The sequence below is a fragment of the Macaca thibetana genome, chromosome 10 (genome assembly GCF_024542745.1).
Source record: "Macaca thibetana thibetana isolate TM-01 chromosome 10, ASM2454274v1, whole genome shotgun sequence".
In the NCBI taxonomy this organism is placed as follows: domain Eukaryota; kingdom Metazoa; phylum Chordata; class Mammalia; order Primates; family Cercopithecidae; genus Macaca; species Macaca thibetana.
Window position 1 is genome coordinate 13,665,145 of NC_065587.1, and position 25,025 is coordinate 13,690,169.

General features: G+C 55.2%; 2 protein-coding genes across 2 annotated transcripts in view; one reads left to right on the forward strand and one right to left on the reverse strand.

Annotated features, from left to right (window-relative positions):
• Positions 1-25,025, reverse strand: part of CYTH4 (cytohesin 4) — a 285,576-nt gene that overhangs the window by 71,083 nt on the left and 189,468 nt on the right. The gene's annotated exons all lie outside the window — the stretch shown is intronic.
• Positions 1,490-20,189, forward strand: RAC2 (Rac family small GTPase 2). Its single transcript, XM_050806374.1, has 7 exons — positions 1,490-1,670; positions 4,110-4,181; positions 13,113-13,230; positions 14,021-14,083; positions 14,619-14,778; positions 18,656-18,788; positions 19,419-20,189. The coding sequence occupies exons 1-6, from the start codon at positions 1,636-1,638 to the stop codon at positions 18,784-18,786; spliced, it is 579 nt and encodes a 192-aa protein (XP_050662331.1). The 5' UTR covers positions 1,490-1,635; the 3' UTR covers positions 18,787-18,788; positions 19,419-20,189.

The following is a 25,025-nucleotide window of genomic DNA, read 5'->3' on the forward strand; positions in this document are numbered from 1 at the left end:
ACACAGAGGTCGCCCTATGGACTAGCAGTCGATGGAAAAAGAAAGGGGTATAGAGAAGTATCCCAGAACAAAGTCCTCAGGTGGCCTGTGAGGGAGGAAGTCCCAGGGTGGTCACAGGGCACGCCTGGCCTCTCTGACCCACGGTCTCAGCACAGCATATGCAAAGCGTAGAGGAAAGACACCGGTTTGCTGGTAGCTTGAACAGTTGACTTGCCCAGTGCTGGGGCCAGCGCTTGAGGAAGTTGCATTTCCCTTTCTGTAAAAGTCAATGTTGAGAACCCAGTAACTTATGTGAATTGCTCTGAAAAGGTTCAGCCTCCGGGTGCCTGGTGGGAATCCCGGGCTCTGCCAGCCAGCAGGCCCTAGCTCTCCTCACCCTCCTTCAGGGTTCCTGGGTTGTCCTGAACCAGGGTGGGTGACCAGTGGCTCTTCCTCTCCCCGCCCCTCCGTCCTTTCCCCCCCCGCGCTGGAAAGGTGTGTGGGTGGGGAGTGATAGCAATGAACGGTGAACTTGGCGCCAACTGGGGTGGTCGAATGTTCTCCGAGTCCACATGGAGAGCCCTCATGGCGAAGGGAGCTCCCCACGAGCTACAGAACTCAGGCTTTTTCCCCTCAAACAGCAGCTGGAGCCAAGAGCTGCAGCTTAAAGAAGAGCTTGGAGTCACCTGAGCCTAGGGCTGGTTTCAGGTTAGGTGGTCAAATGACTTCTCAGACCCTCAGTTTTCGCATCAGGGAAATGGGCCACAGTTCCTAGCTCCAGGGTGCCTGGTCCCCCAGGGTGGTCTCAGGATAGACTTGGCTCCTGTGGGGCACTGACCGCCACTTCCTCTCAACGTGCCGTTCTCCATCAGCGGACCCCACCTTCCCTTCCTGCCTCATCGCCCCACATCCTCCCACCCAGGGACTCCCACACAGGCCCTTGCCAGGGGGAGCCTCTGGGTCCTGGCTCAAGCAATCTCCCCCGACCTGGAGTTCCCTCTTTAGGGCGCACGTTTCAAGAGCCAGCTCCAATGCTAGCTTGCAGGCCCCCAGCTCTCCCTCTCCGTAACCCTGAGGTCCTCTCTGTAGATTCCCTGTTGCCCCAGTCACTTCCTGTCTGTTTTATGATCTCCCATGATGAAGTTGTGCCTCCCCCTCTCCAAAGAGTGTAAACTCTAGGGACCAGCTGTCTCTTGCATCCTGGGATCACCAGCACCTGGTACTGTGCCTGGCACACAGCAGGCACTCATTAAATGCTGTGCTTAGAATTGAGGTGCACTGAATTCTTGGAACCCTCCAGTTCTTGCAGAACGGCCTCTGGGCCTGCCCCGTGGGCAGGAAGTGAGCCTCCCAGCACAGAGGGCCCCCGGGTCTCCTGCTGGAGCCTCCAGGCTGGGGGTCTGTGGGGATGGCCAGGGCTCAGCCTAGCACCTGAGCGCCCCTCCCACCAGCTGCTCTGCCACACCGCATGCTCCGCCCCCTGCAAACCACCGACCCATGGGGGCAGCAGCTTGAGTAAGTTCCCCTTCCGCTTCCTCCTGCCCCACCACTGCTGCTCCTCAGCGGGCGCCTCGCCAGTCTCCACACCCCTTGTGCCCGCAGAAACGCGCCTGGCCCTGAGCTGTCACCACCGACACTCTCCAGGCCCCGGACACGATGCAGGCCATCAAGTGTGTGGTGGTGGGAGATGGGTAGGTACCTGGCTGGACTTCCTCACAGCCCCCAACTGGGATGCCCTGAGATCCTCCCACCCTGGTGTCCCTGGGGAAGCCCCTGGTCCTGCAGAACTAGCTGTCCCTGGGAGGCAGCTTGGAGGGGTCGCTTCCTTCTTCTCCTAGGGCCCACAGGGAGCACCCCAGGGTGGGCTGAGGACAGCTTCACTGTCTTCAGCCCCACCCCACCCGGGGAGCCATCTGGGTGGAGGGTGCAGGACTATGGGTGAGAGTGCCAAGGGCTCCTCACCTGCACCCCTAAAGCTGGGGGCAGGTCTCCCACAGAGGCAAGCCTCAGTCTTTATTCTGTAGATGCACGAGGGAAGTGAGAAACCTGAAATTCAGCCTTCGTCCCCAGGCTGACCTGGGCTGTCGTCACTGGCTTGGTGCTGCTGTGTGGCCTCGGGCAAGTCACAGCACCTCAGCTTAGCCATCTGGGAGGAGGCCTATGCCCTAGGGATGCTGTGGGGTCGCTTGAGATAAGCTGAGTGGCTGTCTTGCTTGTAGTGTGTGCCTCCTAGTACCCCCTCCACTTTCTCTCCCCTCCCCTCAGCCTGCCAGGTTGGGGAAGATGTGTGGGGGATGTGGGCGAGGAGCAGAAGGGGCAAGGGGACATTGAGAGACAGAGAGGGAAGGAGGAGGCTAAAGAATGGGAGGGTGATTGTGGGGTCAGCAGGGGAGGGGCAGGCTGGGCTGAGACCCTTCTCAGTTGTCAGATCCCAGTGACTTCAGGCTGTTGTGTCTTCTGGGAGCCTCAGTTTCCTCATCTGTAAAATGACAGGTCCAGGCCAGGTGCAGTGGCTCATGCCTGTCGTCCTAGCATTTTGAGAGGCCAAGATGGGAGGATTGCTCAAGGCCAGGAGCTTGAGACCAGCCTAAGCATCATAGGGAGAACCCATGTCTATAAAAAAAATTTTTAAAGCCAGGAGTGGTGGCATGCGCCTGTAGTCCCAGCTACTAAGGAGGCTGAGGTGGGAGAATCACCTGAGCCCAGGAGTTTGAGGCTGCAGTGAGCTATAATTGTGCCATTGCAGCCAGCACGGGTGACAGAGCAAGATGCTGTCTCTTAAAAAACACAAAATAAAAGGACAGGTCCAATTTGTCAATCTGTCATGCCTGCCAGCAGCCACGTCATAGGGTGCAGCCTACAGGTCCACCCTGGAGCATGTTCTAGCTGAAAGGGGCCTCCTGTCCAGCCCTCCCACTCTACAGAGGAGCAGCCCAAAGCTTTGAGAGACTCAGCTCTCCTGGCCTGGGCTCTGCGGCCCCGACTTTGGCACTGACCCATCTAGGTGGGGGTGGGCTCATTTGTCCACCAGCCTCAGCTGATTCTGATGCGTGGCTCCTTATCTGCCCATGCCCGCCCAGCCCAGTTCACTTCTGCTTTGTATCTGATCGGAGGAGGGGTGGGCGGAAGTCAAGGGTTAACGTTCCAGTCATTCAAAATTACCTCGGTGGCAGGCCCAGGGGAGGGCAGTGGTAGAGAGGAGAGGGTGAGCTGTCTCCTCTGAGCAGGAAGTGACAAAACCACACAGGGCAGGGGAAGGCCCAGAGCTGCCCCTTGGCCTCTGGGCTTCGGCTCAGCTACCTGCGCCCACTCCCAGCCTCGCATGTCGAGGGTGGCGTAGGCATGCGTTATCACTTCCTTCCTATGTACCAGAGCTCTGGGGTTAATCCAGCCTTCTCTATCCTTTCACCAAACCTAATAGGTCCATTTTACAGGTGGGAAAATGAAAGTTCAGGGAAGCTAAGTAATGTGCCCAAAGTCTCACAGGATTTGAACCCAGACCACCCTGACTCAAACCGTGACCTGGTAACTGATCTGCTCCAAGGGGAGGTGAGAGGGGAGAGCAGGGCCAGGCCTTCCCTAGCAGCCATCAGCTGCTGCCATGCGTCAGGCCCTGTGCTTAGCGCTTTGATAGGCATCGTTGGATTTACTCCTCAGCACACTTCTATGAGGATGGGCTCATCTCTATTTTCTAGATGGAGAAACTGAGGCAGAGGCAGGTTAAGTGACTTGTCCAAGATCATACCACTGGTAGGTGGTACAGCTGGGATTTGAAGCCTGGGTCAGGCGTCCGGGGCCCCTCAGCATTGCCTGAGTCTGCTGGGCACCGTCTGTCCCACATCACCGGTCCCTGGAGAAGCCTGTGGGAAAAGCGGATTGCCAACTCTGTGCACACCCGTGGATCAGAGTCTCTGGGGCTGAACCTGAAGTCTTCACTTTAACAAACATCCACGTGACTGGCAGGCTCTCGGGTGTGAGAACACAGACATGGGGCGTCTCACATGGGGAGACGGAGGCCCAGAAGGCTAGGCTGGGTGGATGCTGAGGTCTTTGCAGAGGACCAGGCAGAAACCTCCCATGTCTCTGGCAGAGCCCATGACCGCCACCCTCTTGCACTTCCTGTCTTTCAGGGCCGTGGGCAAGACCTGCCTTCTCATCAGCTACACCACCAACGCCTTCCCCGGAGAGTACATCCCCACCGTGTGAGTTCCTGGGGATACGCAGGGTGCTGGGACAGGGGGAGACCGTCACCAAGTCGACCCACCTTTCAGGCACTTCCTGTGGGCCAGACCCTGTGTGGGCACCCAATGGGGTGATGCCAGAGCCACAGCCTCCAGCCTGGTGGAGCTCCCTGACGGTCCAGCCGGGAAGGCAGCACTGTGCTGAGAAGTGCTGGGGGCTCCCAGAACCCGGGGTGGGGTGCAAGGGAAGGGGTAGAAGGGAGGAGGTGGTGGCCTCTAGGCTGGGCCTCCAAGCAAAGGGACCTGGAGGAGAGGGCTGGCTCGGGCAAGAGCAGGGGCTGAGAGAGGAGCTTCTGTAGAAGCAGGCTGCTGGAGGAGGTGATCCAGAGGGCCTGACCCCAAGGAGCAGGGACACCTGGGGACAAGGCATGCTGGGGGGGCAGAACAGAGCCATCTGCTGGCCTGGGAGGCCCTGCGCTCTATTGCAGAGTGAAGAGGCAGGGCTGTCATTGGACGTGGAGGGAGTGTGTTGGCACCAGCGTCTCCCTGGCCAGCCCTCAGGGGCCTCCATCTCTCCTAGGACATTTCCCCAACTCCCTAGCATGGCACTCAAGGCTCCTGGTGGCCTTCACTCAACCTCCCGCCTAGCCTTATCACCCATTACTTTGCTTCACACTCTGCCGCCTCCGGACCCTACTGTTCGCCACAAGCTCCCTGCACATTTCTACCCCAGGGCCTTTGCTCAAGCTGTTCCCTCTCCCCATCGTGCCTTTTCTCCCCACATCCACCTGTCCAAACCCTCCAGGCCCAGCTCCAGTGCCCCTTCCTCCAGGAAGCCTTTCTGATCTACCACAAAGGGGTCTCCACTCCACAGACTGACTTTATCTGATCTCTCCCACGACCATGAGCCTGTGGAGGTCAGGGAGCCACGACCAGCTCTTTGTGGTCTTCTACATGGTATAATACATGCATTATCTTACACACAACACATGCGTTTTGAGTTGACCTGAATTGAACATTGTGGGAAAGACCATAGGAAGATCGGTCATAGCCACCATCTAGCAAAGACCTGCTGCGTGCTGGCCCCTGCACAAGATGTCACACAAGTGATCTCATTTGATCCCCCTGGGAGGTGGCTATTAGCATGCACAGGACACCCATGGGGAAGCTGAGCCTCACAGCCACTAAGAGGCTTGCTTCCCCGGCTTACACGGTCCTGTCCAGCTTCAGAGCCAAGCTCCATGCAGAGTCTCGCTGGGGCCCTCGTTTCTTGATCTTAATGAAATCCCCTTTCAGGAGCAGGGATCAGGCTCTCCCAGGAAGAGGAGGGCAGGCAGAAGGGAGAAGAGAGCCTGGAGCCGAGACGCTTCCAACCCACCCCAGAGGATTCCTCACTACCCAACCCCCAACCCCAGACTTGGGTGGGCTGGGCTCTCTCTGCTGCTGTCTCTTCCCGGGACACTCTGCTCAGCTGCCTTAGATACCGTGGCCCAGGCTAGAGGAAGGCAGGCAGCCAGGAGAGGGCAGGGAAACCCTAGCAGAGAGCCTAGAAAGCTGATTTTGCCCCAGCTCAGTCCTGATGCTGGTGAGTGCCGCTCTCTGGTCCTGTCCTTATATACAAAACGGGAATGAGGATTCCTGCCCACTCACCATCAACCATTAAACTTTTAACAGGTGCCTCTAAGTACAGAGGGAGGGCTGGCTGCAGACCTGAGCAGGGTGGCATAATTAGGCGAGGCGGCTCCTGCTCAAAGCCATGGTTACCGGCAGTGTGTTGTCACTGCCTGTGTCCCTGGGTCTCTGGATGCTGGCTTGAGAACTTGTCCTGCCTTTGTGTATCCTGGCTGGGTTGAAGGACCCACTTACTGCAGGACCTTGGACCAATCACTTCCCCTCTTTGAGCCTTGATTTCCTTTTCTATAAAAGGTGGAGGCTTGGGAGTCCTAAGCTCCTTCCCCAGGCGCCTCCCCTGTGCGTTGAGATGGATGGCTGAGTCTGCTGAGGCCAGGTTATGGCCAGGTGCTCTCAGCAGCCTGGATGCCCCTGATCCCTGATGGTCCCTAGTAGACTTTGTTGTCCTGGACAACATCACAGAAGCTGGAGGAATGGACCTGACCAGACCTACCTTCCCAAGACTCTCTGAAGGATTGGGTGAAGGTATCCCACTAGGGCCAGCTCTGTGCATGTGGCCACCTGTCCAACTGCACAGGGCCTCATGCTCAGAAGGGTCCTGCACCTAGTTGAATGCTCTGATGTCTGCATCTTGAAATTCTTAATCATTTTTGAACATGGGCCCTGTGCTTTCATTTTGCACTGGGTCTTACAAGTTCTATGGTGGATCCTGCATCACACCCTCCTATAGCTTCAGGCACAAAGTTTCTCAGCCCCAGACGAGACCCCAGAGCAGGATCCTGCTACTGCCAATGCCTGTGTCCCTGTGAAGGGAGGGTAAAATAGTCACACTGGGCCCTTGACACTGGATGGGGAGGAGGGAGAGAGGGTAGGTTGGGAAAAACAGGCAGCCCCAAATCTCTGGCACCCGAGATTAAGGTGGAGAGAGCTTCTGGGCTGGGGATGGTAGGTTTGCTGGGGTTTGGGGAGGCCGGTGCTGCAGATACAAGATCAGATAAGCCTGAGAGCTGGCTCTGCTACTGCCAGCCATGAGGGGTTAGCAGCAAAGGGATGGACCTGAACCTTCGGAACTGACACCTTCCTGAGCAGCCAATCAGTTGCCAGGACTTGCGGGGCTGCACCATGATTGGCTCTTGCTGCCTGCTCTGTTGTATAGACCCTGTATTGGAGCCGGCAGGGCCCTATGAGATCTTTGTGTCAAATCCCCCATTTCGCAGATGGGGAGTCTGAGCTGCTCTGTGGATGGCCTCATGTTAGGTGTTGGGGATATAGAAACATGGCAGGAAGACAGTGCCCTCCGGTGCCTGTGACATAGAAGGGCTCCCCCTTACACCTCACCTCCTTAGAACCATGCTCAACGGAAGCCCTGGTGAGCTTTTAAAACTGAAAGTTAGGCTGGGCATGGTGGCTCATGTCTGTAATCCCAGCACTTTGAGAGGCCAAGGCAGGCAGATCGCTTGAGCTCAGGAGTTCGAGACCAGCCTGGGCAACATGGAGCAGAAACCCCATCCCTACAAAAAATACAAAAATTAGCTGGGCATGGTGATGCGTGCCTGTAGTCCCAGCTACTTGGGAGGCTGAGGTGGGAGGACTGCTTGAACCCAGGAGGGTGAGGCTGCACCAAACTATGATTGTACTACTGCACTCCAGCCTGGGCAACAAGGTGAGACCCTATCTCAAAAAAAAAAAAATAAAAATAAAAAAAGAGCCCCCCCAAAACGACTGAAGCTTATCCTGGCCTAAATCTCTTCTGTGGCTCCCTTCACACTTAAAACTCATCTTGATGTTCAAACCGTGAACAACAGTCCCCGTCTCCCCAGCCTCATTTACAACACCCCTTAAGTAAATTTCAGTTCAAGTACATAGACTGCCTTGATGATCTGAACCTCCCCCCGACCTCTTCACTCCCCTTTATGACACCCAGAACCCTCGCTGCTTTCCGTCATTCAGTTCCTGGCTTAGACATCGCCTCCTTGCCCCCCTGTCTAAAGCAGCTCCCCACCTCCACCCTGCCCTCTCCATCTTTCCATCCCACCACCCTGCTCAGCTGTCTTCGTCGGCTCCCCCACACCCCAACTTAATCTTGCTGCTCCTTTGCTGCCACTCCTCCTCCTGGATGGAAGCTCCCTAAGGACAGGGCCCTTATCTGCCTCGCTCCCTGCCATCGCGCCGGTTTCTAGAACAGAGCTGAGCCCATTCCTGTTGCTCCGTCATGACTGGCCCCGCCCCAGGGAGGCAGGCAGGGCTCAGCTCTGCATGGAAGAATGTGTGCTCCTAATTGAGGCTGAATCATTTGGCACTTAATTTTCACTTTCATCTGAAATCCTGTCTTTGGTAAACTGGCTAATCCAGCCTGGGATTCTGGTGGACAGGATGACATCAGCCTCCCTAGCTGTGTGTGCCAGGCCCCACCAGGTTCTCCTGCCTGGCCTCTCGGCTGCCCCATCCCTGCTCCTGCCGCTGTGTGTGTGGGTACCTGATGATGTCCAGTGGCTCAAGCCTCAGCCTTAGCTCAGGCACCCCTTCTGTTGGGTATTCTGTTCCCTCCTACTCCACCTCTCCCAACCCCGTGACACCTCCGGCTGCCTTCATCTTTCAACCAATAGCACAGTAATGGCCTCCCCTCCCGCCTGATGTGCCAGTTTCCCGCTCTGTTCCCCTCTGGCCACTCCCTAAGACTTCTCCAAGAGGGACTCTTTCTTCCTCTTCTCTTTTCTTTTCTTTTCTTTTCCTTTCTTTTCCTTCCTCCCTCCCTCCCTCCCTCTCTCTCTTGCTCTCTCTCTCTTTCTTTCTTTTCTTTTCTTTTCTTTTCTTTTCTTTTCTTTTCTTTTCTTTTTTTTTCTTTTCTTTCTTTCTTTCTTTCTCTTTCTTTCTTTCTCTCTCTCTCTCTCTTTCTTTCTTTCTTTCTTTCTTTCTTTCTTTCTTTCTTTCTTTCTTTCTTTCTTTCTTTCTTTTCTTTCTACCTTTCTTTCTACCTTTCTTTCTACCTTTCTTTCTTTCTACCTTTCTTTACCTTTCTTTACCTTTCTTTCTTTACCTTTCTTTTTTGATGGAGTCTCGCTGTGTCACCAGGCTGGATTGCAGTGCTGCCATCTCAGCTCACTGCAACCTCTGCCTCCTGGGTTCAAGCGATTCTCCTGCCTCAGCCTCCCAAGTAGCTGGGACTACAGGCGTGCACCACTACAGGCGTAGCCCAGCTAATTTTTGTGTTTTCAGTAGAGACAGGGTTTCACCATGTTGGCCAGGATGGTCTCGATCTCTTGACCTTGTGATCCACCTGCCTCAGCCTCCCAAAGTGCTGGGATTACAGGTGTGAGCTACCATGCCCGGCCAGGACCTTTTCTAAATGCAAATCTGATCTTATCACTTCTGCCTGGTTTGGCCCCTTGGTGGATCCCCATTGCCCTGAGAACAAAGACCTGATGCTCCATGCCCCTCTGACATCAATCCTTTCTCACCCCCAAGTCACTAGCCGTGTGTGCCCTGTGGTCTCTGGGTTCCTTGAATGCACCATCTTTCCTCCCTGGGGGTGGGCTTTGGTGGTGGTCAGGTGGCACCCGGGTGCTGGGGCCTCTTCCGCCTGCCCCATTCCCCTCCTCCACTCCAGTCCAGGGCCAGGCCTCCGAGTTCTACAGGCTCTGGATGAAAACGTGGTCTCTGCTGTCTCCAACTCCGTTTCCAGCCGTGAAATAGCAGCGACGCTTACCATGTGGGCTTTTCTGAATTGGGTAACAGGATCTAGCCTTGCTCTGCCACTCACTGGCTGGGAGATCTTGGGCAAGTCCCTTCCTCTCTGTGAGCCTCAATTTCTTCATCCGGAAAATGGGGTGAGGGTTGGCCATGGTGGTCTGTGCATAAGGTTCCTCTCTGGTCCCAGCTGCCTGTGGGTCTCTTAAGTAAGGGGGACCCTCAGGGGTGTCACACCATTGACACATCCCTGCAGCTGTCCCTCTGGCCCTCTGGGGAGGGGCCCTGTGGCAGGGGCATTTGGGGACATGGAAAATGAGACTGCTCAGCTTCTCAGCATCTCCTAGTGGCGTGGCTTGAACATCCTCTGCTTTTTTGGATTCTCCTAATGGCCCCAAGAAATAGGTATTTTCCCCTCCACATTGAAGAGATTGAGGCTCAGAGAAGTTAGGTCACTCACCCAGGGTCACCCAGCCAGGATGTCCTGGCTTCACAAGGAACTCTTTGTTCCTCCGCAACAAGAAAGGTCCTTGACTTCTTCAGGTCTCAGTTTCCTCATCTGTCTAATGGGAGTAACTTAAGATCCTTCTGTCTTGGATCACATGAGACTTCAAGACCTAACATGCAAAGACCCTCAGCCCCCTGACTGGCCTCAGAGAAGGTGGCTGGTGCTTCTCAAGGTCCCAGCTCTTTCCCCATCACTGTGGCCCTGAGATTCCAGGGATGACCCAGAGGAGACAGGTGCCTTTGGTTTGAGGAATCCTGGGGGGCTTTTTGGCACTAGCATTTTGGCTGGACGTTAGAGGAGAGAGTGTCCAAGCATTTCCCAAAGGTGTGTTTCTGGTCAAAACTGGAAAAACAACACAGACTCTGCTCTTCCCATCATGCCCCGCTGTGTCTCCCTGGACAGCGCCTTCTTCCTGAAATCCCACAGCAGTGTAGGTGGTACCCAGAGTAGGTGCACACCAGCACCTGCTGTGCACCAGACCCCGGGCCAGCCCCAGGGTGCAGCGACAAACAAGTCAGGCTTAGTGCTTGCCACCTGGGATGCTGAGTTCCCCAAGGAGTGCTGGTTTAGGTGGAGTGGTAGCTCCGACGTGGCTGGAGGTCAGGAAAGGCTTTTTGGAAGAGGCAACATTGAGCAGGGACTGGAGGGATGAGGAAAAGTCAGCTGACCTGGCAGTGGGGAGGAAGAGAAGGGAGAGAGGAAGGAGAGTGGGAAGCCAGGGACCACTATTTGCAAGCACTTTCCAGACAGGCGGGAACAGGGCCATTTGAGGAACTGAGAGGTGACCAGGAATTCTGTCCAGGGCTGGACAGGCAAAGTGTATTAAAAAGGCTGGGCTGCCCACTTTTTGGGGGTGTGGGGGGCTCCTCTCAGGAGAGGTGTCTTTGGTGTTACTCTGAAGTGTTAGGGCTTCTGCAGCCTAACATTGGGTAGCGTTCTCTGAGGACTTCCTGGAGGAGGTGGCATCTGAAGGATTTCAGTTCACTTTGGTTTAATTCCCTTCCACCTGCATTCACTGGGTGCCAGGCCTGAGACTGTGGAGAATAAGCAGGCATCGACCTGGCCCACACGGAGCCCACAGCCCTTGGAGGGGCGGAGACTCACCAACTGCCTGCTCATGGTCAAGGCAGAGTAGTCACCCAAGAAAGGGAACCATGAGCTCTTTACAGGTGGAGGACGACGAACCTTCGCCAGAGAGGAGGACTTTACTGGGCAGGGTTTTGAAGCATGAATAGAAGGTGGGAGTGAAATGGGGGTGGAAGCATATTCCAGAGGGAGGTATAGACAGGAGCAAAGGCTTGGAGGGGTGGGCAGCCTGGAGGGTGTGGGGGCGGGAGGCCAGGTTGGTGAGAACATATGGACAGCTAAGGTGGGAAGGACGTTCTGGGCAGGGGCTTTGTGTGGACCAGCACAGGGAGGTGGGCGGAGTGAGTCTTCCCTGGGAAACGGCTTGGCTGGTGTGCGAGGGGAGGAGTAGGAGAAGTCAGAGGAGCCAGAGGTCTCAGTGGACCCGGTCAGGAGACAAGGCACAGGGCCTGTGTGAGTGACCACAGCAGGAAAAGTGAGAGTGATTCGCTAGCCCTCAGGGGCAGGCGGTGAGGGCATTCCTGGAGGCCCAGCTGTGGCCTGGGGCAGTGAGCGCTGGTCGTGGTCACTGGTTTCTGGTTTCTTACTCACTGGCTGTGTGGCCTTGGGCCAGTCACTGCATCTCTCTGAGCCCAGTTTTCTCTACCACAGCGTGGGTAGCCAGCACCTTCCTCGCGGGGATGTGTGTAGCAAGAACTGGCTTGTGAACCTCCCCTACTCCAAGCTTGGAGCCCTGGGATGGCCCTCCCAGCATTCTTTGGGCTTCCCTGTCTCTGATGTTTATCAGGCCCCTCACCCCATGTCTGGACTCCTGCTAGCTGTGGGGGCAGGATCAGACTTGTACTCCTTGGTGGCCCCAGTGCTGGCTCTGCACCCGATGCATAGTAGGTGCCCAGCAAATGCATCTGGAGGCTCGTTCGATGGCCCTGCAGGGCTCTCTGGGTCTGGCAGGAGACGCTGGGAGTCAAGGTCGGTGCCCCACGCTATCTCCTTGGCAGCACATATCTTTCTACCATGTGCCATGGCCCTTCCCATGGCCCGTGACTGACAGCTTTCACACACACTCTGGGGTGGGCTGAAAGGCCCCAGAAGCAGCCCTCTTTCCCTGGAAGGTGGGAGACGAATGACAGCACCCTAGCTTCCTGCCTCCTCTGGGGACGCCCTGAGCACAGTCCATCCTATCTCCCAGGCGGCCCCAGCAGGACTGAGCAGCAGTGGTCCACAGCCATGACAGCTCAACCACCTGCCCTGTGCCAGCTGCTGTCCCCTCCTTTATTCCTCCCCACTCCCCTTCTGCGGCGTCCTGGGGTCACTTCCCAAATAAACCCCTCATACCACCTCCTTGTCTCAGGGTTTGCTTCTGCGGGGACCCAGCCTGAGAGGGGATGAACATTCATTCAACAAATATTGAAGCTGGGCGCGGTGGCTCACGCCTGTAATCCCAGCACTTTGAGAGGCTGAGGTGGGCAAATCACTTAAGTTCAGGAGTTCAAGACCAGCCTGGTCAACATGGTGAAACCCTGTTTCTATTAAAAATACAAAAATTAGCTGGGCATGGTGGTACATGCCTGTAATCACTTGAACCCAGGAAGCAGAGGTTGCAGTGAGCTGAGATGACACCACTCACTCCAGCCTGGGCGACAGAATGAGACTCCATTTCAAAAAACAAAAACAAAAACAAAAACGAAAAAATAAACATGGAGTGACAGCATAGGGAGAGAGTTAAGTTTATTCATATCAAGACTTGGAGGAAAATTTACACAGCCTCAATTACCTTTCCAAAGGACAGGTACAAGTAGGAAAAGGATTCAGAGATAATCTTTATTTCTTCTTGTTTACTTGTATTACATTTTTAAAAAATATAATGAATCAGTCACGAAACAGATAAAGAAACCTAATTGCAAATGCTGTGTGACTTTGGGCCAGTTGCAGACTGTCTCTGGGTCTCAGCCTGCGAGGAATGCCACGGAGCTGGACCACAGTCCCCAGGTTCTGGGGTTTGAGACTGACCTGACCTCTGCCTTGACTGCTCCCCACAGGTTTGACAACTATTCAGCCAATGTGATGGTGGACAGCAAGCCGGTGAACCTGGGGCTGTGGGACACTGCTGGGCAGGAGGACTACGACCGTCTCCGGCCACTCTCCTACCCACAGACGGTGCGCTGCTCCCCCGCGCCTTGCAGTCCTGACCTTTGCTGTCTCCATTCCCTCTGCTTGGAATGCCCTTCCAGTCAGCTCAGCCTGGGAAACCCTTCCTCTCCCCTGAAGGCCCAGCTCAGGGAGTCTGCCTGCCTTGCATGTCCCAGGCAGAGCAGGGCCTCCTCCTGCACTCCCCCAGCCCTGCGTTTGTTCCCGGTCCTCAATGTGCCTGTTTTCCCACCCCACTGCCTGCTGGGCTCTGGCACCCCCTATTTCCAGTGGTGGGGCAGGTGGAGTCTGCACAGGGCCCCAGGTTGGTGAGCCCTGGGAGTGCTGGGGGAGGGGAGAGGTGGAGGATGCCTGCAGGTGGCTGCTGGGTCCTCGCTCTTCCTCCAGGGTGTGCAGGGAGGCGGCTAAGGCCTGCAGATGTGGATGGTATATGGATTGGAGTATGGACTCCGGAATCCCAGATCCGCCCCTCACCAGAGTGCACGCTGGCAAACCCTTTAACCTCTGGAAGCCTCACTTTCCCCATCAGAGGAATGGGGCTAGCAGCAGTGCTTGCTGCAGGGTGACATGTGAGGATAACCACTTTGCAGAGGCCCTGACCTTTAGTAAGCATCCCAACAAACAGCAGCCTCGTGGTAAAGGCGAGAAGGGTATCTCTGCTCTGCCCAGATCCTAAGTCCCCAGCGTCCCCTGGGCTGCTCCACCCTCAGGGAGCCCCAAGCTCCACCTCTCAGTGACTGCCATGGTGGGATACCTCTGGGCCCTCCTCAGTGGCAACCCTCGCTTGCTCTGTCCCCAGGACGTCTTCCTCATCTGCTTCTCCCTCGTCAGCCCAGCCTCCTATGAGAACGTCCGTGCCAAGGTGAGTTGGACAGGGTGGGCCTTGGGGGCTCTGGGGAAGGTAACCCTGAGGGACAGAGGGAGGAACTGGTGACTCTAGACTGGTCCCTGGGGCAGCAGAGGCCGCATACAGAGAGGGTCCCCAGTGCCAACCAGGGCTGGCAGGGGGACTGAGGGGGTAATATTTGGAGGGTCTGGAGTGGGGGTGCAGCGATAGTTAGCTATACACCCACTTTCCGTGGCTGCGTCCTCCTCCTCCCTACACAACCTCATGTTCGCCTCCGATTGTCACATAACCTCATGTTTGCTTCTTATGTCTGCACAAAACCTCGCCTCCTCCTTTTCTACAATCATGCGCCCCCTCCTTCCTGTACAACCTCGTGGCCTCCCTTCCCTGTGCCACCTCATGTCTCTCTTCACCCTCATGCCCACGTCTGATCTTCTAGCAACTGGGTGCCCCTCCTTTCCCTACACCCTTTTACCCCCTCTGATCCCTGCACAGCCTCATGCCCGCTCTTGACCCATACAACCTTGTGTCCCCCCACCCACCTGCCCAGTGGTTCCCGGAAGTGCGGCACCACTGCCCCAGCACACCCATCATCCTGGTGGGCACCAAGCTGGACCTGCGGGACGACAAGGACACCATCGAGAAACTGAAGGAGAAGAAGCTGGCTCCCATCACCTACCCGCAGGGCCTGGCACTGGCCAAGGAGATTGGTACGGGCCTCAGACTCAGAGAGGGGAACTGGCTGCAGGGGAGCCCTGACTTGGCCTCGTGGTGTGTAAACATGGGCTGCAGGGCCAGGCTGTGCAGTTCGAACTTAGCTGTGCTGTGCACTTGCTGTGTGATCTTGGGCGAGTCACGTAGCCTGTCTCTGCCTGTGTTTCCTTATCAAAAAAGCAGGGGATAGTGATAGCTCCTGCCTGCTGGGGTGGTTGGGGGAATTCAGTGAGTTATTCCAGGTGGAGCTCCCAGGGCGGCACCTGTGTGTGGGAAGCACTCTGTGTTAGCTAGTAGTCGTCCTAGTAGTATTAGTAGTATCTATTAATAGATATTGAAAATAAGGAGGTACGCTTTGAGCAGGCAGAGGCAGAGATTGAGTAGGGGTGCTGTGGTTGCTTGGAGGACAAGCGACAAGTCAAACTCGGGTGTTCTGGGAAGGCTTCCTACAGGAGGTGGCCCCGCATTAGATCTGAAGGGTGGCACATTTCCTTCCACCACCTTCTCTCCTCCCTTTCCCCACTCCCTTTGGTTTCTCAGCTCAACTCCTCTTTGCCTCCAAATCCCTGGGCTGGAGAAATATAGTCACTTCTTGAGGTCACCCAGTAGGTGGCCTAGCCAGATTTGAAGGAAGGACAGCAAATTGTTGGCTCACTGCTGGGGGGTGCTTCTTTGTAGTGGCTCAGGGCTGCCTGCATCAGGGAGGTGATGACCATGGGTCTGGCTTCATGCATGGTACCCAGGCCTGCTGGCTCTGTTCCTGTCCCTGTCCCTGGTGGGTCCCAATGTGTCTGTAGCTCAGGGATCCTTGCCCAGAAGCCCAAGACCGCCAGCTGGATTTGGTCACGATGGGCTGTGCCCTCTGCCTCACCACAGGACTCTGCAGGCCCAGGGGTTGGCCCCCCGAATTGAACCCACTAGATCTCCTCCCGCCCCACTGCCCCAGCCCCGCCACTCCTCCCCCTGCCGGAACTGGGAGGGCCCTGGAGACTCACATCTCTTCACAGGAAGGGAAACCGCAGCCACCACCTCCCTCCTCTTGTGACTAGTGTGGTGACACAGCCATCTTCTTCAGGGGCCTCGGACTATGGCTCACACACTAGCTCCCTTCCCTTGTCCGGGGGCCACAGCTCCCCAGCCTGCTCGTCTCTCCTTTTAAATATCAGGGATTCATCCCTGCCTTCTCTTTCTGACCAACCAGCACCCTCGAACCTCTGGTCCTGGACTCCTTCTATTCAGGGTGCAGCTCTCCAGCCAGCGTCCTGGCTGTCACTGACCCCTCCTTTGTAAAGCGCACGCTTTGGGATCATGCGGAGGGCGCTGGAGGCCTGGATTCCGGTCCTGGCTCCGACACTGATTGTCTGTGTGACCTTGGGTTAGTGGCTGCCCCTCTCTGGGCTTTAGTCTCCCTCTTCACATAAGCTGACCTGGACAATCCCCAAAGGCCCTCTCTCCTCTATAAGGTGGTGACCCAGAGCTCTTGCCTTAGCCTCTAGCCCATCTCCCCTGGTTGACCCTGCATGGAGCTGGGGCAGGGGCAGTGATGGTGACTGTGCCTCGACCAGCTCAGGCCTAGGGGGAGTCCCGGGGGTACTGGCAGGGCTAGTAAGGGAGGCAGCAACTGCCTCTGCCCACCTGGGCTCCCCAGCCCTGGGATGACAAGTTTTGGGGGCGGCCCTGAGCCCAGCTGATAATCACAGCTGATGTGGACTGAGCACTTCCTAGATGCCACTTCATTCTCACAGCAGCTACGACAAAGGGGTCTTGTCACCTCTACTTACAGAGGGGAAACAGGCTCTGGGGGACATGTTGCTGGTTTAAAGCCACCCAGCCAGGACATAGCGGAGCCCGGATTCCAAAGGGGGTGGAATAGCTCCCTAAGCCACAAAGCTGAGGGCCATCTGTCATCCCTGCACCCCCACTGCCCCCACTGCCCCCTTGCCCTCCTTGCCCTCTCTGTGCTCCCCTGCCCCTGTCTCAGCTTGACAAGCCATTGTATGGCAATGAGTCCTAGACAGATGGGAGACTGAGGCCTGGAGAGGGGTAACTGGCTAAAGTCTAGAGCAGTCAGAGGCAGAGCCAAAGTGAGCCTGGCCCCCCAGCTCAGGACCCTTGTCCTGTGTGAGTGGCGGCCAGGTGCCAGGGAAACGGCAGTTGGTGGATGTGAGGGAAATGGATGCAGATGTGGTCCCTTATAAGGAGACAGTGGCCACGTGCCCAGTGACACCTCCTCAACACAGGGGGTGGTGACCAGACTCTGGGCTGAGCTCAGGGCACCCTGCTCTTGCCAACCAAGCCCGATGGCAACCACCGCCCATGATCCCTGGTGGGCGTATACGCCTCCAGGTAGAGGGGAGACACCCAGCATGTGACTCACAGCCAGTGATGTCCTCTCTGAGCCTCAGGTTCCTCGTCCCTGCCCCACCCTTCCTTTTTTCCCCAGCACCTGGCCTCAGTGGGCTCCCCTGTTCCAGCGGCTGCCCCTCCTGCCATCCCGACTTCTCCTCCCAGTTCTGTGCCTTCGGGCCGTGGCTTCCCGACTCTGGGCCTGTTTCCTGGTCTGTGAAGTGGGAAATCACAATGTGTCTTCCTGGTGTTGTTGGAAGCACCCAGCTCAGTGCCTGGCACAGAGTAGGTGGTGGCCAGTGTCCATCTCCTTCCTTCCTGCCTGCCACAGAGAAGCAAGCAGACTTTGGCAGAGGGCCCAGAGTTCCCCCCTCCTCCCTCCTCCTTCCTCTTGGTTCTGACATTGGCCCCCCGGCCTGCATGCATCTCGGCAGAAGGGGTTTTGTGGTTTTTCACTTCAGGGAAACTGTGCAGCTTGAAATGGACATGAGAAGTCACACAGGCTCTTTGCAGAAGGTCATGGAACATCGTCCCTGGGGGTGGGGACTAGGCCTGCCTTTCTCCCCGTCTGTGCCCTGGGCTCCAGCCCCGAGGGGTCTTCATGTGGGAGAAGGCTGGGCCTCCCATGGGAGGACAGAGGAGTTGTCCAATCCCACTCCTCCCAGAAGGCCCCAGCTGTGTCCAGGTTGAGGGAATACGTCCAGCATGTCGTTTGGATGAGTCATATACTCTCCACGAACCTGTTTCCTTGTCTGTAAGACGGGGATGGTGCTAAGGAAGGGGCTGATGATGTTTGGAAGTTCCTGGGGAGGGGGCTACGAGGGTTTCAGGCTTCTTGGGGGTTATTTGCAACCCTGGGAGAATCCTGGAGGGATGGGCAAGGCAATGTTCTAGAAGAAGGTGAGGCTCCCAGAGATTTGGTCACTGATGCTGGAGCCCTTTCCTTCCCAGAAAAGCATCAAAATTACCGCCTTCCTTCCATGGATTAAGGGCTGTGTGTCCAAGAAAGACAGACCTGCCCTGTAAGCCTCAGTGTCTCACTGAGCTCAAGCTCACTACTTCAGACATGAGGAAACTGAGGCACGGTGACATTAAACTCCCTGCTCCTGGTGACACAGCCTCCAGGTGACCCCACGGGGACTGGAATCTGGATGGTGGCCCCCAGAGCCTGGTGTTCAGTTGTATGGTTTGGGAAGGGGTGTATGGCATGGGAGGGGTATATGGCATGGGAGGGGTGTATGGCGTGGGAGGGGTGTATGGCGTGGGAGGGGTGTATGGCATGGGAGGGGTGTATGGCGTGGGAGGGGGAGGGGTGTATGGCGTGGGAGGGGTGTATGGCGTGGGAGGGGTGTATAGCGTGGGAGGGTTGTATGGCATGGGAGGGGTGTATGGTGTGGGAGGCGTGGGGGGGGATGTATAGTGTGGCGGGGGTGTATGGCGTGGGAGGGGTTGTATGGTGTAGGAGGCATGTTGGCCTAGAGTCCCTCCGACTTAAGCCTTGGCTCTCCTGTCCATCTCCCCAACCAGACTCGGTGAAATATCTGGAGTGCTCAGCCCTCACCCAGAGAGGCCTGAAAACCGTGTTCGACGAAGCCATCCGGGCCGTGCTGTGCCCTCAGCCCACGCGGCAGCAGAAGCGCGCCTGCAGCCTCCTCTAGGGGTAAGAGTCCCCTGTCTAGTGCCCAACTCCCACGCATAGCAGGCCCTGGCTGAGCAGTGGCCTTTTGGTTCACTGTGAGTGGCATTTAGGCCAGGACAGAAAGAAGGGGGGTATGGAGGTAGCCTCAGTTTCCCCAGCCTACTTGTTATTTGTCTGGGCCAGTCTCACTCTCCGGAGCTCATCTTCCAGCGGCAAGGCCCAAGGTAGGAATGAATGCCTGGTAACCCACTAGTCCCGGGCCAGGGAGTGGGTGTCACGGAGCCCCCACTCTGCCCGTTCCTGCAGGAGGTGATGGAAAAGATGCCTTGGTCCCTGGCCCTAGGAGAGCCCAGTCGAGCCAGGGAGATGCACCCACATATGTGGGTGGAGATGGGAGAGACTGAGCTATGAGACCTAGGGGGCAGATGGTGGGGTGCGTATGAGTTGGAGGCAGCCCACAAGGCCTCCTGGAGGTGTGGGACCAGAAGGACAGAGAGGACTGGTGAGGTGGGGAGAGAGCATCGGCAGTCCTGTTTCGAGTCAAACCTTGAGCAAAGGCCTGGAGGTGGGAACGAGCTGTGAGCCAGGAAGGTGAGAGCTGTGGATTTTGCATGTCCCCAAATTCTCTTTCCCTACTTATCTTCCTTCCAGGTTGCACCCCAGCGCTCCCACCTAGATGGGTCTGATCCTCCAGGATCCCCACCCAAAGCCTGATGGCACCCCGACTGGCCACGCTGTCCCCTCCCTGTGGCGTTTCTTAGCAGATGGCTGCAAAGCTTCATCGATGGTCTTTTCTGTACTGGAGGCCTCCTGAGGCCAGGAAGGTGTGAATTTGCAGGTGCTGCATTCCAAGCCCCTCATGCTTCTGCCTTCCTGAGGGCCAGAGGGGAGCCCCAGGACCCATTAAGCCACCCCCGTGTTCCTGCCATCAGTACCAGCTGCCGCGTATGGAAGCATCTACCGGTTCATTCCAGTCCCACCCCACGCCTGACTCCCCTCTGGAAACTGCAGGCCAGATGGTTGCTGCCACAACTTGTGTACCTTCAGGGATGGGACTCTTACTCCCTCCTGAGGCTGGCTGCTCTAATATCGATGGTCCTGCTTTTCAGAGAGTTCCTCTACCCAGCAAAAATGAGTGTCTCAGAAGTGTGCTCCTCTGGCCTCAGTTCTCCTCTTTTGGGACAACATAAAACAAATCGAATTTTCTACGTCTCTGGGGGTATCTGCTCAGCCAATGGAAAATCTGGGTTCAACTGGCCCCTGCCATTTCTTAAGACTTTCTGCTCTACTCACAGGAATCCTGAGCTGCACTTACCTGTGAGAGTCTTCAAACTTTTAAACCTTGCCAGTCAGGACTTTTGCTATTGCAAATAGAAAACCCAACTCCACCTGCTTCAGCAGAAAATAAATTTATTGATTCAAGTTTGGAGATATCATGATTTCAGGTGCAGCTTGATCAAGGGATTCAAATGATGTCATCAAGGCTTGTTTAGCTCTGGGCTCTGCCTTCTGCTGGCTGGTTCATTCTCAGGCAGGTGATTTAGGGCTTCATCCTTCCAAGTTCAAGTTCAGCCAAAAAGAGCAAATGTCTCTCCCAGGCAAAGTCCTTAACTAAAGTTTACTGTGATTGGACCAGCTTAGGTCCTGGGCCCCCTTTCAACCAATCACATTTGTCAGAGTGGTGTGGTGCTGTGCTCTGATTGGCCAGGCCTGGACCATACGCCATGCCGGAACAGAACTGCGGCAACCCCGGTAAAAGCGTGTGTACCAGGGAGGGAGGCTGAGTTACAAAGTGGGCTGAGAGCCTGGCGGGAATTTGGGCCCGAAACCCTCAACCTCCCCTATTGGAGGTCATGGGAAAGTGTTCATTTCAGCAGTGAAAAGAAGCAGCGCTGGACCCCGCAGGTGCTAAGCAAAGGGGAAGTTTCTTTAAAAGACAGGCGGAGTTGTTGTGAGGATTTAAGAAGTTCACAGGTGAGCACAACAGTGCCTGCACAGTCAGGCCCATCACAGGGCTTGCTAAGTTCTGGGGAGGTGCCAGACCTCCCCCTCCTGCGGACAATTACTCTCCTCTATCTCAACTTCTCACTCATTCATCAAACACACATTTATTGAGCACCTTTTCTGTGCCAGGCACTGTTCTAGGTGCCGGGGATCCAGTGGTGCCCAGAAGGACCTGCCCTCAGGAGGCTGACACTCTAGAGAGGCTAAGAGATCTAAGAGGCTGCCCCTGACAACCCAGAAGACCCCAGTTTCTAGCCCATGAAATGCTTGAGTTTCCACATTGTGCTTTCCCAGAGCTCCCAGCCAACCCCACTGTCCCCATAAGTGCCCCATGTTCTGAGGCAGGACCCCCTCCAGCTCACTCACCTCTTGGGAGTCCCCCTTAAAACGGACTGGGTGCATAGGGGAAACCCCTTTGCTTTTCTTAGTTTCAGCTCAGACAAAGTCATGATGTTTTTAAAGTTACTTCTCTTCTGAAACAGAAATGAAATACTAAACCCCACCCATCCATGGCACAATACAGATGCAGGCGGCCAGGACCCCACTCCCTAGTATGTTCGATGTCTAAGATCCCCGAGGCACCCCCGGAGGTTGGCCAGAGTCTGAGACAGCCTCTTTCTGCTCCCTCCTCTTCACGGAGCCGTGGGATAAACTCCAGAGCCTCCTCAGCAAACCATGGCTCTGAAGGCCTGGCCATCCTCTGCCTCCCACTCTTATTGCACTCACACCTCTACCATCAGACTGGACTTTCATTTCTTCCGTCCCACATTCATGCTTCTTTCATTCCAGGCCTTTGCACATACTGGTCCCCTTTCCTTGAACCCTTTCCTCTGCTCCTGGAACTTCCCTGCAGGCCAAAGGTGGGCCTGGATCTCCTTCCACGTGGGTTCAGCCCATTAGTTCTAACTCAGTAGAGACAATCTTTGCTTCTATACGATAATAATGTCAGTAAATAACTTCCTTTGCTCGTTGTCTTGGCTTCCACGCACATATTATCTCATTTAATGTTTGAATAACCTTCCAAGATAGGTACTCATAGCCACAGTTTGCAGAAGAGGAAAAGAAGGGCACAGGATTTGGCTCAAATTGACAAGGCAGATGCTGTACTTTCCCATCCTCTACCTCTGTTCCCATCCTCCTGGCTAACAGAATCCTAGTTTTGTGCACAGGAGCAACGTACCTAACACCAACAAAATACATGTTTTCCCAGCTGGTTTTGTCACTGGGGTTTTCGGGTCACATAGTTCTGGCCTAGAAGACGTATGTGAAAATCAGCTGGAGAGGTGGCTTCTGTGAAAGTTGTTTTCTTCCATAAAAAAATGACGGGCCCAGCTGGCACTGCCCCTTTCCTGTCCCCTCCTCTGGCCTGAATACTGATGGGATGTCTGGAGCTGCAGCAGCCATCTTGTGAGCTTGAAGCCACAAACATGAAGATACAAGGCCCCATGCTGAGAGTGGATGAGCAAAAGATAAAAAGAGCCTGGGTTCCTGGCAGCAGCAATGGGCAGCTGAACCAATGCTAACAGCTGCCTGGTTATGGGAACTAAAGAAAATGAAACCACCTAATTATTTATGTCACCATTGGTCAGGCCTTTTGTTGCTGTCAGCTGACAGCATTTGTCACTGAGGCGGTAGGACTCCTCGCGCAGTGCTCTTCCCACTGTATAATTGTTCCCAGCAGCCACCCCACATGGGGTGAGCCACTTGCTTCTGCTCTGCAAATTGGCTGAGGACGGAGGCCCCTCATGTAGGAAAGAGAAAGCTTATAGGAAGTCAGTGAGAACCTGTTTTGAAACAGGAAGACCTGCTGGTTGTGGGCAGGAGCTGACACCATGGTTTGCTCTCTCATGCGACAACAACCCCTCCCAAGTGCCCACCTAGTGCCAGGCCTGGGCTGGCAGCAGGTTCCGTGCCTCACTCAGCCCTTCTTGCAATGAAATCATGGCCTAGTGGTTGAGGAAAGTGCCTGCCAAACGAGGCCACTTCATCTGGTGCTCTCTATTCTAGAGGCTGGCGGTTCCTTGTCCCTTCTTCAAAGCAGAGGCCTGGGGTCCCCCAAACTCCTCCGATCCTTTCATCCTGTCATTTCCTGGCCACAAGCCTGGACAATTCGGCTTCTATCTGTTAAATCCACCCCTTGTCCCCACGGCTGCTCCCTAACCTAACCCCTGCCATGTCTCCCCTGGACAGTAGCCACAGCCTCCTGCCTTCCCTCTCTCTGCCTATACTCCGTTTTCCATCAGGTGGCCTGGGGATTTTCCTCGTTTACAAACAACTGTGCCGTCAAAAATGCTAATAGAACCACTGACTTATTCAGTCATTGAATCCTTCAGCAAATAGTTATTGAGACCGTGTGTCAAGCCCAAGGCTTGGGGGTAGGTCAAGCATGAGTCTGCTCCCAGAAGCTCACAGGCCAGTGGGGAGGCTGTCCAGCCAGCAGACAGCCCCAGGAAATGGCCCTTCTGCTTGGATGTCTCCTGAACATTTCAAACTCACACGCCCCACCCAGCCTTCATCACTCAGTAAATGCATCCAGGCTCTCAAACCAAAAACCTGGGCGTCCTCCTTGACACCTTCTCCCTCACCTTCCACTTCCAACCCATCACCGACAATCTCCCCAGCGCCCCCCACTTCTCTGCATTGCCACGGTTTCTAATGTCCAGGTCAGCACTGTTTCCTTGCTGGATTCCTGCGGTAGCCTCCTGTCATAGTCAGCGATTGGCACAATAATGCTGTGTAACAAACCAAACCGCCTTCAAACGCAGAGGCAAGCAGCAGCAGGCCCGTATTCTCACACTCACTAGTTGTAGGTGGACAGTGGGTCTGCTGACTTGGGAGGGTTTGGCTGGTGACTTGGCTTCAGGCTGGGGATGGGTGGTCTCGTTGCTGGCTGTGGGTGTGTGTGTGTTGGCTCCATCTGTCTGTCATCCTCCTTAGACCAGCATTCCCTGGGGCATGTCCTTCTCATCCTTCTCACAGGAGCATGAGAAGTCAAGCCAAACCATGCAGTGTTTAAGGCCTCTGCTCATGCTTCACATGGCTGAGCCCAGCACCGCCAATGGGGCAGGGACAGGAACTCTTCCCAGACTTGGAGGAAAGGAAATATTCCCTGAGCATCAATCCTAACGCTCATATCTCCTGTCTGGCCTTCTTGTTTTCACTCTTGCCTTTGGCCATTGTTTATCTCCACAGAGTGGCCAGAATGATCACGTTAAACCACCAATCACCAATCACGTTATACCACTCCCTTGTATAACACCCTCCAATGGCATCTCAGGACGTTTGGCATGAAACCTCTGCCCTCACCTACAAGGCCTATAGGATGTTGCCAGTTTCTACCTCCAGATCTCACTTGGCACTATCTTCCCTTTCCTTGCAAAGCTCCAGCCACAAGGGCTGTGATCTGGTTTGGCTGTGTCCCAACACAAATCTCATCTGGAATTGTAGTTCCCATAATCTCAAGGAAGGAACCCAGTGGGAGGTAATTGAATCCCATAATCCAGGTGGGAGGAACCCAGTGGTAGGTAATTGAATCATGGGGGAGGGGGATGATTACCTCCATGCTGTTCTCGTGATAGTAAGTGAGTTCTCACGAGATCTGATGGTTTTATAAAGGGTTTTCCCCTTTTGCTTGGTACTTCTCCTTCCTGCCATCATGTGAAGAAGGACGTGTTTGCTTCCCCTTCTGCCATAATTGTAAGTTTCCTGAGGTTTCCCCAGCCATGCTAAACTGTGAGGCAATTAAACCTCTTTCCTTTATAAATTACCCAGTTTTGGGTATGTCTTTATTTTTATTTTTAATTTTGTTTTATTTTTTGAGATAGAGTCTTGCTCTGTTGCCCAGGCTGGAATATAGTGGCATGATCTCAGCTCACTGCAACCTCCGCCTCCCAGGTTCAAGCAATTCTCCTGCCTCAATCTCCTGAGTAGCTGGGACTACAGGCATGTGCCACCACACCCGGCTACTTTTTGTATTTTTAGTAGAGACAGAGTTTTGTCATGTTGGCCAGGCTGGGGGTATGTCTTTATTAGCAGTGTGAAAACAGACTAATGCAGGCTGCTCCCAGGATTTGCACTGCATGCCAGGCCCCTTTCTACCCTGGGACCCTTCCACCCATAGCACCCAGAGCTTCCTCCGCAATCAGCCCACAGTCAATCTCGATCACCTCCTCCTCCTGCTTCTCTCTTGGTGCCTCTGTTGAAGAACAGTCTTCATCACTGTTTATAATTAAGTGTTTATTAAATAGGTCTATT